The sequence below is a fragment of the Aptenodytes patagonicus genome, chromosome 7, assembly GCF_965638725.1.
Source record: "Aptenodytes patagonicus chromosome 7, bAptPat1.pri.cur, whole genome shotgun sequence".
NCBI classification, from domain to species: Eukaryota; Metazoa; Chordata; class Aves; order Sphenisciformes; family Spheniscidae; genus Aptenodytes; species Aptenodytes patagonicus.
Window position 1 is genome coordinate 23,005,519 of NC_134955.1, and position 14,419 is coordinate 23,019,937.

The 14,419-nt window shown below is 45.9% G+C and overlaps 1 protein-coding gene across 2 annotated transcripts in view; it reads right to left on the reverse strand.

Annotated features, from left to right (window-relative positions):
• PAMR1 (peptidase domain containing associated with muscle regeneration 1) overlaps positions 1 to 14,419 on the reverse strand; it is a 59,164-nt gene that overhangs the window by 29,985 nt on the left and 14,760 nt on the right. For both annotated transcript variants that reach the window (XM_076343395.1, XM_076343397.1), the window contains exons 4-5: positions 8,989 to 9,103; positions 3,599 to 3,816 (exon numbers count right to left, since the gene is read on the reverse strand). In XM_076343395.1, the coding sequence (XP_076199510.1) occupies positions 3,599 to 3,816; positions 8,989 to 9,103 (333 nt within the window). The remainder of the gene's footprint in view (positions 1 to 3,598; positions 3,817 to 8,988; positions 9,104 to 14,419) is intronic.

The window sequence follows — 14,419 nt, forward strand, 5'->3', positions numbered from 1 at the left end:
CAAAAATACAAAGAAATAATTTCCCCTTAGATTAGTTTCCAAACTGAGTGTGGGTTTTAACAGCCAGAAAGTAGAGCCAAAATATCAAGATTTAGATCCAGTTTAAGATTCAAGTAACTCCAACATCTGAGGATTCAGGATCTGATGCCCTGCTTCAAGTCCATCTTAACAAAACAAGACTCTGCAGTAAAGTTCACATCTGGATCCATACCAGAAGTTGAGTTCAGTTTCAGCTCACATTGACTACAAAACATATTCCTTGCCATCTTAAAGAATTATCCAAGCATGTTTGATAACTTATGGATATAAAAGGTCTGCTTTCTAATTCATTTACAGATCGTCTTTGTCTTTCCATGCTAAATATACTGATTACTTCGGTTATAACAGAAATATGCATCTTTGTACCAGCCGTTGAGTTTTGCAACTACGAGCAACCAGCCCTGGGGAACCTATGGTGAGGTTGTGTACTATTACATTTAAAGCATTCTCTCTGCTGGAGTCCAGAATGACAGATAACAGAATCAGCAGTTTTCCTTGCAAAGACTTCGCTTGAAGCATAATCTTTGAGTCTCTTATATTCAATGGCAAGAGACAAGAAATATATAGATGCCAAATATGGATTTCTCTGGAGGTTTCATGTGGTGATGTAAAAGCAATTCATACATGGCTGGGCAATGAATATCTTCCAGGTCTCATTGAAGACTAAGGTCTGGCTAAGGACAGTAATTAATTCATTAAAAGGAATATATATGTGGCAATTGTATCGTATCCAACTAATGTAAAATATCACTGAGAAAGGGAAGGAGAAGCAGAAGAGCCTGTACAGACTGATATTTTGTAGTCACTGGTTTGAAGCCAGTGAACTTTCAGCTTTGTCCTTGCCCCAGCTTTGTCTCATGATTCTGTAAAAGTAAGCATGTCAAGTGAACAAGGATAAGTGCCAGATACTGTCTTTGAAAATGCCTCATACTCAAGAGCACTAAATATTTTTCTTTTTAAAGGAGTCTTTATTTCCTGGCTTCAGTCAAACAACATGGGACAGTACTGCAAAAGGTTAAAGCCCCTATGTTGTGTCAAAGATCACTAACTTGGGGGTACAGAAAGTAAATCATAGAATCATAGAATCATAGAATAGTTTGGGTTGGAAGGGACCTTTAAAGGTCATCTAGTCCAACCCCCCTGCCATGGGCAGGGACGTCTTCAACTAGATCAGGTTGCTCAGAGACCCGTCCAACCTGACCTTGAATGTTTCTAGGGATGGGGCATCCACCACCTCTCTGAGCAACCTGGGCCAGTGTTTCACCACCCTCAGCATAAAAAAATTCTTCCTTATATCTAGATGCAGTAAAGCACTATTGAAATTCAGTAACAGGCTTTCATCTAACTAGATCAAGCATATGTCTAATCCCTAAGAGACCCTGATGCCTCCTCCTCTGGCCCCCCATTCTTCTCATCTGAAGTCTGTTGAGTGACTTCTAGTCACTCATGCCAATTACTGGTTCCCATTTGACACTTGGCGTGGGATGGGACATAACACCTGCTTCCAGACCAGACCAGGCAGCGCAGCAGGTTGTGTGGTTTCATCCTTTAATAACTACACATACAGTGACCTTTCCTAAAGGGGATATAGGCTTTGCAGCTTATTTTGTATCAATCAAAACCTTTCTGGCAGTTGAACGAGTGACCTCTGTGCAGTCAGTGCCACTGCTTCAGCAAGCTATGACTTACAAGCCAGCACAGAGTTCAGAAGAAGGGAAGACAGAAAGGGAAGGTATTCAGTTCTGACAGCACAAGACACTTCTTTAGTCCTCTCCATTACACCACAAAGGTGCTGGGGACATCAGATCACGTCCATGGCCTGGTCCACATCCTGTAAGCACAAGTGCTGCTGCTGCTCTCACCTGCAGCACAGGGAATTGCTCTAGCAAGCCCTGTGCAATCTGTTCTGGGAACCTTGGTTTTTCCACAGTGCTGTGCACAGAGGGAAATTTCAGGGGAAATGCTTCAGTTTGTGATGTGCTGCCAGAGCTTTCGAACCTGTGCTGCCCCCGCTTTCAATTCTACGCTGCCCCATGCACACCGTATTCTTCCCCTAAACTGTCCTGCTGTCCAGGTTAATGCTTCACATAAAAAGACACTGGGAGTGTTTTAAAAGCCTTTTCACTGCAGCTACGCATTAGGCCAGAACAGCCTCATAATAAAGTGCACAATAAGACCTCCTCACAAACTCTGAGAAGCCCTTTGCAATGTGCTCTGTGTGGATTACCACACTTGCAACCACCCAGCCTCAGAATAATTACCACTAAAAATGGGGCGGAAATAAAGTGCTCAACAGTATTTGAATACCAAGTGTTCCCTGCTGGGCAGAGAAAACGGAATCAATTCAGCTTGCACCATATGGAAAATGTTAGTTCCCTGAGCGTAGGCAGCCCTTATGCAACATAGCCCACACCACATTGTTCTATATCACCTCTCCTGCTGTAAGCCCAGGCGAACTATCAATAGCTAACTGCTCCTACTATGTTACTAGCAGGTTCTAAAGGTAACATTTGAAGAACAGAGCAGGCTAAGAAATGGCATAGGCACTGCATCGAGCCGTATGCACATTTCAGATTGCTAATTACACCCCTGACCATTGTTAACAGCTGATCCACTGTAGGTTTGTGTATTTATATAAGGATTATATGAACTAACTAAACTTCCTGAGCCAGATATACCCTGGATGACCTCATGAAATGTGGGTCACCAGGGTGTGAGGAAGGCAAGTTATGGTGAGTCATAGATCCTGCAGGGTTTATCTATGGCAAAGCAGCACACTCTGATCAGCCTTCTGTGCCAGGAGTACTCTGGATAGATTTGACCAAAATTCCCTACATAGCTAAACAAGGAAGATCCAGGAAGAGCGTAGAGGCTGCTTCAAATGCAATGGCAAAATGAGGAGCCAGCTACATTTTCAATGTTATTTTGCAGCCAGAAAGAAACGATGGGAAGCAGTGTGAGGGACTCAAGCACTGAGTACTAACAAAAACAGGAATTCTGGAGCCCTGCTTCTGTCATTCATAACACTGAGTTCATCACAGAATGGGAATACCTCTTTTTTTTTTTCATAAAGAAAATAATCTGTCCTTTGTACGCACTTTTATTTTAAGCCCTAATAGTATGATACATGACCCAACACAAGAATCATGTCGAGGCATTTTCACTGAACTAATTATGAGGCTTTGCATCAGGTTTTTGCTAATTGAGACAGTGACTCTGCTCCTGCACACAGCATTGAGCAATTCTGCAATTGCAGATACACGACCCTTCTGTGCTCTTAGTTCTCAGATTCAAACAGAAAAGTCTCACAAAACAGCAGCTTTTCTGTGCTGGCTGATGTGCTTGTTCTTCACGCAGGTAGAAGGAATTCAGTCTTTGTTAGAAGAGCCTCACATTCACATGCCATCTGATGGCTTTTGAATCTTCCCTGCACTGACTTTGTGTAAGTTGCTGTTGGCAACACAGCATGAAATTTTTTAATGAAGCAAAACAGGGAGAGAAATTAGTGAAATTGAATTAATGAGAATGAGTGGCATCTTCCACTTTTGGATTATTTTACCTGTAATTTCTTCAAAGACAGCATGAAATCCATCAAAATTCTTGGATCCATCAGACTGGAAGAGGACATGGAGTGAAGACCCAGTGCTTCGGATGGGAGGCGGCCTCTCATTTCCACAGAATTTCTTAATTATTTGGCTGTCCAAATTGTCCCCATCACGGACCTCCACATAGTCATACTGGCACATGTAGTCAAACTCCAGGCTCAGCATGGAAAATCTTGGAGAACAAGGACACACAGTCAGACTGCATACTCTCACCTGTGCACGCTGACTGATTTATTTGGATGTTTAGTTATGTTAGTGCCTCCTCCCCCCTCAATGAATCAACAAGTCCCTAATCACATGAATCTCACTTCATCTCAATTTCTGCATCATGATCCTTGGAAGCCAGCTCAACTCTACACAGATGCTCCATGAGAATATTTAAGTGGCAGAACGGTGAAGTTTAAATTGAAGTCATATGGTCTGTTCACATGCATCAGGTCCCTAACCACATTACAATGTTAGAACTTTCATCTAGGGTCAGGCACTGTAGGAGACATATTTCTATCGTGGCTGTTGCCTAAAAATTGTTCTATTTCCCCTAAATAAAGTTCTAAGTACCGAAAGTAACAGTATCAAAGACCAAGGCTCAAAAGCTATTTGCATTGTGATGTTCAGAAGTCAGCAATTAGGGGTACAAGGAAAGCTTGGGGATGTAACAGAAGCAGAAATAGGCAGAGAAAGGGAATCTGAAACAACTACAGCACGTTTTGCATTAGAAAGCAAAATGGCAGTAAATCCCCAGTGTCTGGCACTTGCTCTTCTTTTGAGGGTAGAAGTTAGTGGTAGAGGGTAGAAATTAGTGCAGAAGTGAAATACTTAAAGCCTTTTCCCACAATGTCTGTCTTTCCTATCTTTGATCCAGCTACTGCGCGAGGCTCTTGTTTGTTAACAGCAATGTTGTATGCTGCTGTTTTAATTCAGTGGGCAGAGAGCCAAAGCATCCCACCAGAACATGAATGAGAAACAGAGTGAGAAACACCAAGTGCCTCTTGAGCAATGGTCAGAGGTGCTGGGCCCAGCCTTGGTACAGCAGATAAGGATGAGAAGATCTGGGCCTGGGAGAGGCCATGCTACTAACTGTCAGCAGAATATTTTATATTTATATTGACTACACAAACTTGTTGTGTACTCAATCTTCCTGAGAACTCCTAGAGCTGCAGACGTGTATTTAGGATTAGGCTAAATCTCCCACATCGCCTATTCCAGTGTGGGCCTAGTAATTTGCAAAGACTGCATTTTCACACCAAAGGGGTGAGACAAATTTTGGATCTGCTGCTGGATCTCACAGTCTGAAGAGGCAAGAGAGTACTGGAGCCTATTTCCTGCTCTTCTCTTCGTGGGACTCAGGCCTGCATGTTAAGGAGGCCCCCATGTTATGTGAAATGACCTTTCTTTGACAACTCATGAGCTGACTTAAGAGGTCTCTTCATTCAGTCAGCTTTGTTCAGGTCATATGGTTGGTTTTAGAGCATCAGGAGTACACTACATACAGAGAAATGAATGAGCAGTTGTAGGAAACTACACCAATGGAGCAGAGCCCCTTATTTTTTAAATCATCTGGTGGAATGTAGAATAAGAAAAAAATGACAGCTGCTTGTAATATGCATTAGAGAGCTTTGCATAAAATGCGTGAGTTGAATTCTAGTTCTGTCAGGTTTGCCAGAGACATCCTCACAGGCATCAGGTTATACACTACATCTTCAAAACATTCTTTCACTGGTGGATCATATCCCAGGGATCTACCCTTATGGAAGTTATAGAGCAATACAAATTAACCCATTCATCCTTGTCACACTTATCAGGCTACAGTTTATCCTGACTCAATCCTAAAAATATTTACCGGTTCTTTGAACTGGTATATTTCTGATTAAAATTAAGTATGTGTGTAAGTAGAGAAGGAAAGTTTCTGGGATGCCCACCATGTAATGGGAGCAGTATTATTTATAGATGTAAAGGTAAACTCTGTCTAGCAGTGTGTTCCTGAACAAATATCAGGAGGTACTCACACAGAGTGAAGACACAGAATGAAAAGCCATACACAGGATGCTGGTTTTAATTGTTTGCTTTCTCTGCTTTAAAAAATGATGTAAACAGGGTGGAAGACGTGAAAGGCATAGGGGGTTCTGATTTGCTTTTTATGTAACTTAGCATAGAAGCAGATACACTGCACTGATGACATGGGATCCCATGATTAAGACTCAGACTTGGCAGGTCAGGAAACCTGCCAAAGCTTCGCAAAACCTCTTGGCTATGGACCAGTTGACGGGACCCTTTACAGACCACGTGGTCTGCTGCTGTTTAAATCACAAGTACAGGCAATGTAATGAACCTCATTTCCCTCACCTGTGAAACTGTAACTATATCATAATTCTCTTGGATATTATGAAACTAAGCATGCTAATTTAGTGCTACAGGTCATCAGATACAAAATGGAATGCAAAGTACTGTCTTGATTTCATCAGTGTCTGCAGTGTGAATATATTCACCAACCCCTCTGAGGAAAACTTCTAGCCAAAGGAAAATATTTAAAACTGCATCTCTGCTGAGACATTAAAGAAAATGATTGAAAGCTGTGAGCTACTTCTACTGTGATATGACATCCCTGACATGGCTCGGGCTGAGGGAGCCTATACATCACAACCCAAAGAAAAACAAGGCTGGAAAAAAGCAGAGAAAACAAACTACCACCACAATCTGGGCACCATTTATCAAAACAACTCTGCTTAGCCAACCCCCAAAGGACTGTGTGGCACAGCTTGAAGCAAGGGAAGATTTATTGGTGCTCCTGAGAGTTTTACTCTTCCTGCCCTATGTAAGCAGAGACAAGCCACTTTGTTCCCCTTCTGCATCACACTGTCCCCATCCCTGCCCTCGCAGGCCATCAGAGCAGCAGCCAACAGAATTTGTGCACAGAGAGAATGAAGAAAGCAGTTCTTTTGTTAGCAGTTGTGCTGATTCAGCACAATGCTGGCTGTGCATTACAGCTCTAAGCGGAGTTAGCACCCACAGAGGGAATCGGTGCATTTATACGAAAATGCAGTGAGGGCAACGATTCAGCATGGATGGCAGATCCAGGAGGAAGACTCTTGTGGCCTGCTTACTTGCACCTGCCCTTCTGTGTAGGAATGGCCTAAAGGAGAAGCTTTAGGCTAAATGTACCAGTTTTCCACAGTATCTAACTGCTGAAGTACCTCAATGGCCACGTTTGATGTGGTCCACCTTGAAAACCTCAGCTGATTCAGAACACACTCCAGGGTTACCTTATGTGAGGTAGATATAGGTCCTCGTGTTCTGTGTTTGCCCTGGAGGATTCCTCCTATGCCTCCTGACCCGCAGGGTGGCAGGATTAAGTGTGGACATTCAGGACACTTCCTGATCTTTCCCTAGAACTGCCATGTCATCTGCTGATATCTTTATGCACCCAGACATCAAGCTCAGCTCAGGCTGGGCACAGGGCTTTAGGCTTCTCTGACGCTACCCAGCTCAGATAAGTGCAGTTGCTGACAATAGAAAGTTGGTAGCTCACACTTCCCTCTTGGAGACTTTCACAGTTGGAATGTAATGTTATGTCAGAACAAGGAGATGCCTAGTATGGTGTTTGTTTGATAGTAGGAAGGATGGACACGGGGAGAAAGAGAAAGGAACTCTCTGCAGGATGCCCCTCATGTTAAAGTTTTGCATCTTCTGGTAACAGCAAAGGTAAATGGAGTGAACTCTACAGATCTCACGTGACACTAACATCTTCCTAGCATGCATGTGGGTGGCCCTCAGGGTCTACAATGGAGGTCTGATTTCTCCAAAGAGTTAGTACATGTTAGCTTACTTTACAGCACTCCCCATTCCTCTGCCTTGAAAACAGATGACAGTCTCCTTAGCGCAGCCACAGCAAGTACTGCTGTTCGATCTGGTGTCCTTTGTTAAAATAGCCTTTCCTCCCTTTCTTGTACCTTGTGCCTAGTGCCACCTGGCTGTCAACTCTTTACCCAGAGACGGGTGCATTCACTAGTGATGTGCATGCACAGGATCCATTTCTGGTCTCACACCCACCCCCATAAAAATGAAGACAGGGTGATACCTGTAGCTCCTGAAGCACTTTTTAAGCCTTACAGTTGACAAAGCCTTGTTCAGAAATGTAAAAAATACCAGGTTACCACCTTCCTGAGCTTGTGCTGTGCAAATCATACACCTAGCCAACATCTTTTAAAAACAAGGTAGGTACAGCTCATACCTCCTGAGACTAATGCAAAATTGTGTCATGAGAACACAAAACTCCTCCTCACAGCATTGCTCCCCTGTGTCTCCTACACATTTCTCCAGAGTCAAGAGGCTCCAACGCTATCCAGGCAATAATTACAGCTGCTCATAACTACACAATAGGCTTGCATTTGCAAGTCTGAAAAAAGGGCATTACTAAGGGAATGCCACAAGCTCTTCTTTTCTATTCAATTGATTTCTCTTCTTATTATTAAATATTAAGTCTCTCTTTAAACATACAGGAAGAAAGCTGTTTGTGTATCTAGCATAGTTCTTTTGCCTGGATTTCAAAGCTGGTGAAATATTGATGTGAAGGCTTTAGCTACTGTTTTTATTATATTAGCTAGTGGGTTTTGAATACAATCCCCTGCGAAGCTTCCTGCTGCATGTGTGAGCTCCCTGCTACACACACGTGAAAACAGTATTAATTACCCCAACTAGGGGCTCTCCTGCACTAGGCAGGATACCCAATCAAGAACTGTGAGCTTGAGTCAGCAGGGGCGTGTTAACAGGTCTAATCATACGCATGTCAGAAGAGCGATGACTGGCAGGAGAACCAATCACATCCCCCAGACATAGGAATGGTAAGAGGAATAACTGAGGCTGGTAGAGGACAGGGCTGGTAAAACGAGTGAAAGAAAAATAAGAGAGGGAAAATGTAAGCTAAATGCAAGGCAAGTCCCATGGGCAACTCTCTCCTGGCATGAGACATCATATCAAAATGTTCCTAAGCTTTTCTTCAAAGAATGTCTTAGTTCAGCCTGGCACACTCTTCAGAAAACATTGGGTGCTTTCGTGTCAAGGTCTTGAAGAGATCTCTAGAGAGATACATTGTGCCCAATATCTGAGAAACTCTCCTTAGCATCCAGCTGTCCTAAAGGGGAATTGAAGGCACAGCATTGATGATAGGTGCAGTGGCTGCCCATCACAAGCTAGACCAGGCGAAAGAGCTGAGGTACCAAATGCAAAGGGGTGGCAGTACCTTCACTGTCCCAGGGCTCCCAGCTGTTGACCCTCATTGACTCTTGGTTATCCACATGGCCCAATGTCCACCTGAAACCAGTGCTGGCTAAAAGTCAGTATGACCTACCTTAATTCAATGTTAAACCCAGCTTGAACATGAATAGTCCATTCACATCGTGCGTTCAGTGGGTAACCCTCCAGCAAAATCTGACCTCTAGAAGCCCGAAGAACCTGCCCACACCCTGGGGAGCAAAAGAAGAAAAAAAATCTGTGTGAGGGACCTTCAAGAGGCATTTGCAGAAAATACATGTAGAAACAACACCAGAATGAGACGACAAGGTGGCTTAGGAAGATACACACTTTCTTACAAGGCAGTATATAAAATAATGGGACAGCCACGCAATGGCTATAAAGAGTTATGACTCCAAGTATTGTCTAGGCTAAGAGCACCCCTAGAAAAGTTTTAGCGGATTGCTTCTCCCTGGTTTGCAACACAGTCCCATGAAACCATTTCTTATAGCTTTTGCCCACTCTTGATTAGCCCACCCACCCACCTGGCTGACACTCCAGCTCAGAACAGTTTTGATGGATCTCATGTTGACCTGTGTAATCACTGAAGCTGAGGAAGCTGGTGGGAAAGTGCCAAAGGTACAATGAACGCTTGAATTAGCTCAAGTGAGCGAACCAATGAGAGGAGGAGCTGTTGAACCCAACATCATAGTTTCAACTCCTTCACAAGGAGACTCTTGGAGGAAAAACAGCTGATGTATTCCTAGAGGAGACATCTGTTTGTCCTCAGGATCTACCACATCATCCTTACATGTTAATGCCACCATGCCAATGGAGACATATAACCATCACAGCTCCTCTACCAATGACTCAATGTAACACATATATAATATACAACCCTCATCCCTTCTCTCAGGTTCATTCCTATCCTTCCTCTCCTCCTGTCCCACTCTGCCTGTGTTACTCTCAGCTTTTCACCATACTATGAAATGTACTTCAGTGCCCAGCACCAACAGAATAAGATTAAGTACTCCAGTCATTTGTGCCCAGTCTGAGAAAACCATCAGAGGACAATGACATGAACAAACAGCAGACAAGGTCACACACTAGGGAAGCAATATCTTTTCATGGCTATCCTGCAGCTGTCCCTAGGCAGCTGTTCAGGGATAGTTGTCCTAATTCCTCATCTTGGATGCTGAATATTTTTAGCCCAGAGAGTTCTCTCACCTTCGGTAACCTCTCCCTTTCCCTCAGCTATAAAATATGGCTAAAGGTATTTTCCTCTGTGGAAGAAGGAAAGTTGTTTAGTGATTTTTGTAGAGCCTTCTGTGATCTGTAAATGCAAGTGCTAGCAAAATGCACAGTTAAATCATTATACTCCAAACAGAGCTAATTTCTCCGTTTCTGTTTTCCTGACTACATCTTTCTGAATGGAGTCTTGCACATGGCTACGTTCCCTGGTAAGCCTTCTGTTGCTTTGCTGGGGGATGAGGCTGTATCTGTAAGCCAGAAATTGCAATCACCGAACCAGGGGTCTCTGATAGGTTGCACACCACAGTTAATGAGGATAAGTAAAAAGACAAATGACCCAAAAGACCTCCACAGCAACTATCTCACTTCTTTTTACCTCTTTAGTCCAACAGAAAGCCCTTCTCCTTCCATCTGTTTCCAAAGAGGAACCCTAAACTTTTAATCAGTAACACAGGATGAATGTTTCCTACTGAAATGGTGGGTTTTAACACTTGCTTCAGGGCCCTTCCTTCCTTTGGGAAAAGATGGTGACAGTGACCTGATTTGGTGAAGTACCAAGCATCTGTGGTTCCCATTGATCTTAGTGTCTGGAAATCAGTCCTGCTGCATCTGGTCTATGGAGAAACGTGAAAACTGCAGGTCAATTACTCCTCTTTCTTCTTAAGAAAGTGTTGCTCAAATGAAATACCCTTTGTTCATTTACCCTTGGTTACCCTTAATTAAGCATGACCCAAGGAAACAGAAATCCTGCTCAGAAGAGTTCCTCAAAAGTGTTTCATCCTCCTCTGTGGCTTGCTTAGTTCCCTCTGTAAAAGGCAAGGATTAATGACTGTGCCCAGCAACCACATTAGGATTCAGCGAGTACAGCAGGATCTGCTGTGGTGCACATGATAATAATGCTCCTTCCCACAGCAAGACAGGACCTTGTACTGCCACTGGCTCCTGCCTCAAAAACAACCTGAGACAAAGCTACTAAAAATCTTCAGATGATTTGACAGGGGACTTGGACCACCTTAAACAAAGTTTCCCTTTCGTCCCAAAGGGCTTTTGAGTTTCTGATGCCTTTAACAAAGGAAAGCCAAAGAACTGGTGCAAAGAGGTACTGTGCACAGAATACTAAACGCACTTTTCTGTTTGCAGTGGTACAGCCTGAACTCTCTGAACACTGGTGCCAAGGAAGTAGGTTTGGCCAGCAAAGCAGGTGGTCCAGAGGCTAAAGAGGCGCCTCCAAAAGAACGTTCTCAGATTTGCTACTGCCCCTCTCTGCACGAAGTACCTTTGCGATCCAATCAGATCTGTGCTCTTGTATCTCCAGCCCTTCTAGCAGAAGTTAGGCTGACTCCCCAGACCAACAGTTCAATCATCTGTTGATCAAAAGGAGTCTTTTCTCTTCCCATTCTGAATCTGTGGGAGACCTGGAAAGCTCTCAAAAATAATTTACATCCTAAACACAAATGCTGGCAAATTCTGCCTCATTTACAAAAAAATAATCCACTTTGGCGGAGTGTCAACATCCTTGTTCCGTTCCTGTTCCTGAAAAAAAGGCAGCTTTCAGGGCCACAGTAAGATTTCCTCCAAGACTTGTTACTAACAGAAAAGAAAACAATTCAGGAGACCTCTGAGTTGTAGCCCACAGAGACCCATGGGTCGATGGAGGGAGGGGTCCTGAGGAGACCTCTGGTAAGAACCCATTATCTGCTGTTCAAGTGCTACAGCATCGATATGGGCCTCCTTCAAAGGTCAAGAGGACTGAACAGCGGAGAATGAGAGTAGAAACTGGTAGTAGTACTGGTATTCATAAACAGGCTGATATGGGAAGGCAGCTGTCGCTTGTCACGCCTTGTTGCTACCTGTTGCTTGTTGGTCACCAGTATTATGTGAAACACTAATGTTTGCAAAGTCTCTAAAACTACAAGTACTGTTGCTCATCATGGGGACCACATTCAGACAGCAAGGCTGAGGACAGCTGTTAGATAACACCACTTTCTCCCCCGCTTTGATGGAGTATGTGTTCTCAAGCGATGTGACAATCAGAGGTTGACAAAGGCTGTTGGAGTGCATGGTACAGAGGAAAGGGTCCTGCAGGGTCATTTTTCTTCTAGTTTTAGATTCTGATGTGCCTTTTAGGGCATGATAGTCCAATCCAATAAACAGTCCCATTAGGAAATGTCCCAGTACCCAATTAACTCTATTCAGTGTGGTTTTTTCCTAATAACATTCCTTTGGACTACCCTATACCATTTCTTTTTTTACCAAATTATCTGGTCTCCTTTAGCTGTTTTTCAGCCATGTCCATGCATCTGGCTATGCCAGCAGACAGTACAACCCAGATGGCCCCACAGGCCGGCCCATGCTACTTCTTCCTTGCCGTGGCCCTCCAGGCACATCACCACTTTTGCTGGCAGTTCCCAGAAATCACTCCGAGGGGCTCACCCTGCCCTCGCGATTGTGGGCAGCCCCTTGACTGCTGCCCCCTGGCTGGGGCAGCACCACCAGCCCATGGAGCCGGACAGGGCACCCCAGAACTGCTGGGCCACCCTGTGGGCAGGCCTCGCTGCTCCCCTTGGAGTAACCAGAGCCTGCCCCACAGCTGCCCCCCCACACCAGTGCAGTATTAAATAGGCATTAATCCTGTCCATAGGCTAAATTGCAGCTGCGCGCTCCTCTGTATCCCTGGCACTCATCCCCTCCCGCCTACACACACGGCCATTTCCCCATCTGGCTGACAGGAGCAGGCCTGGGCCCTGGGGCCGTGCGTCCTCCTCCAGGGCCCCCGGGCGCCACCTAGCGCCCGCGCGGCGGCGGTGCCGCGCGGCGCCGGCGGGTGGGCCGCAGCGCCTGAGAGAAATGGCGCGGCGGGAGGGCGGAGCGGCGGAGGCTGCGCCGCGGGAGGGGAGTCCCCGCAGGCCTGGGCCGGGTCGGGCCTTGCCCGGGGCGGTTTCTTAGGGCGGTCCGGTAGTGAAGGGTTGGAGCCGGAGGGGTGCCCGCTCGACGCAGGGTTACGGCGGAGCCCGCCCGAGCCTCTCGCCGTCTTGGCCGGGGCCGGGGCCGGGGCCGGTGTTCCGCGGCAGCGCCTACCGCGCCCCGCGAGAGGGAGACAAAGCCCGGACGAGTCCGCCCGAACTCCTGCCGGGTGCCCGGGAGCTGCCTGCCCGCGCCTCCGGCTCTCTCCTCCGCACCGGTCTGGGCAACTGCCCTAAAGCGTTCAGGCATGGGCGGGGAGTGTGAAGTCTGCGGGTAGGTTGCCCTCGGCGCAGGGGCAAGGTAGATGTGGGCCTCGCTGGGCAGGAGGACGTAAAATCTGGGGAAGAAGCTTCAGCTGGGGACTCCTTGCAAAGGCACCCCTGCCAGGAGGAGCCCTCCTTTCTGGCCACTGCGGCAAAGCTGCTCCCCACAGCCACCGACCTGGTGTGAGGTGAAGCTTTGTGTGCAGCTTGTGCGCATGACCAGCTTGGTCAGGGCAGGTCCCACGGGCCATCCATGTGCTTACTAGCAGAGGGCACCGGCATTTTCAATACAGGATGAAATAGGCAGATTACATTCCCAATTACTGTGGTTGCACTCCCTTGTGTTCCTGGGATTTATTGGCACTCTGCGCTGGCAAGGTGCCCGGGGCAGCCTGCAAAGTTCCAGATGTGATCCTGCGTGCAGGTACCAAAGAGAGATGCCTCCTCCTTCACTCTCCAAAATGTGTTGTGTTAGCACATCCACTGCTCCAGCAGCCGGTGCATGCTGTCATTCAATGGCTACTCGCTGGCCGCCCTCCAGACCCAAAGCCACATAGCTGTGAGCCTGCAGGCCAGCACCCATCATGGTTATAGGCTGCTTTCCGGACATGCAGTCTCTGCATGCCTGAGCCTACTGTCAAGGCCAAAAGTGAGATAGCCATGAGAGACAGCCTGGAAGCTCAGGAGTGTGCTGGGATCACAACTGTCCCCTGTGCTCCTCTTTAAGAGTGGAAGAGGCAATAAAGCTATCTGCCCATCCGACCCTGCCTCTGAAGTACTGCAGAACCACACAAAAAAGACCACATCCTCAGTGTCACACTGCTTCCCTCAAAAGAGCAAGTAGTAGGAAAAACACTAAAAGACAAAGCTCTGCAAAATTTCAGTATTGCAAAAATGTTCAAAACAGTGTGAAGGTGTATGCTTTAAAACACAAGTAGGCGGAGCAGGCTGAAATACACTGTAGGCAACTGATCTACTCAGGCAGAGGGAGGAAGGATTAGATGAACTAATGATTCTTTCTTGCCTCTGCTCTTATAAAAAGTGCCAGGGGAGCTCTAGCATTGACCTAGA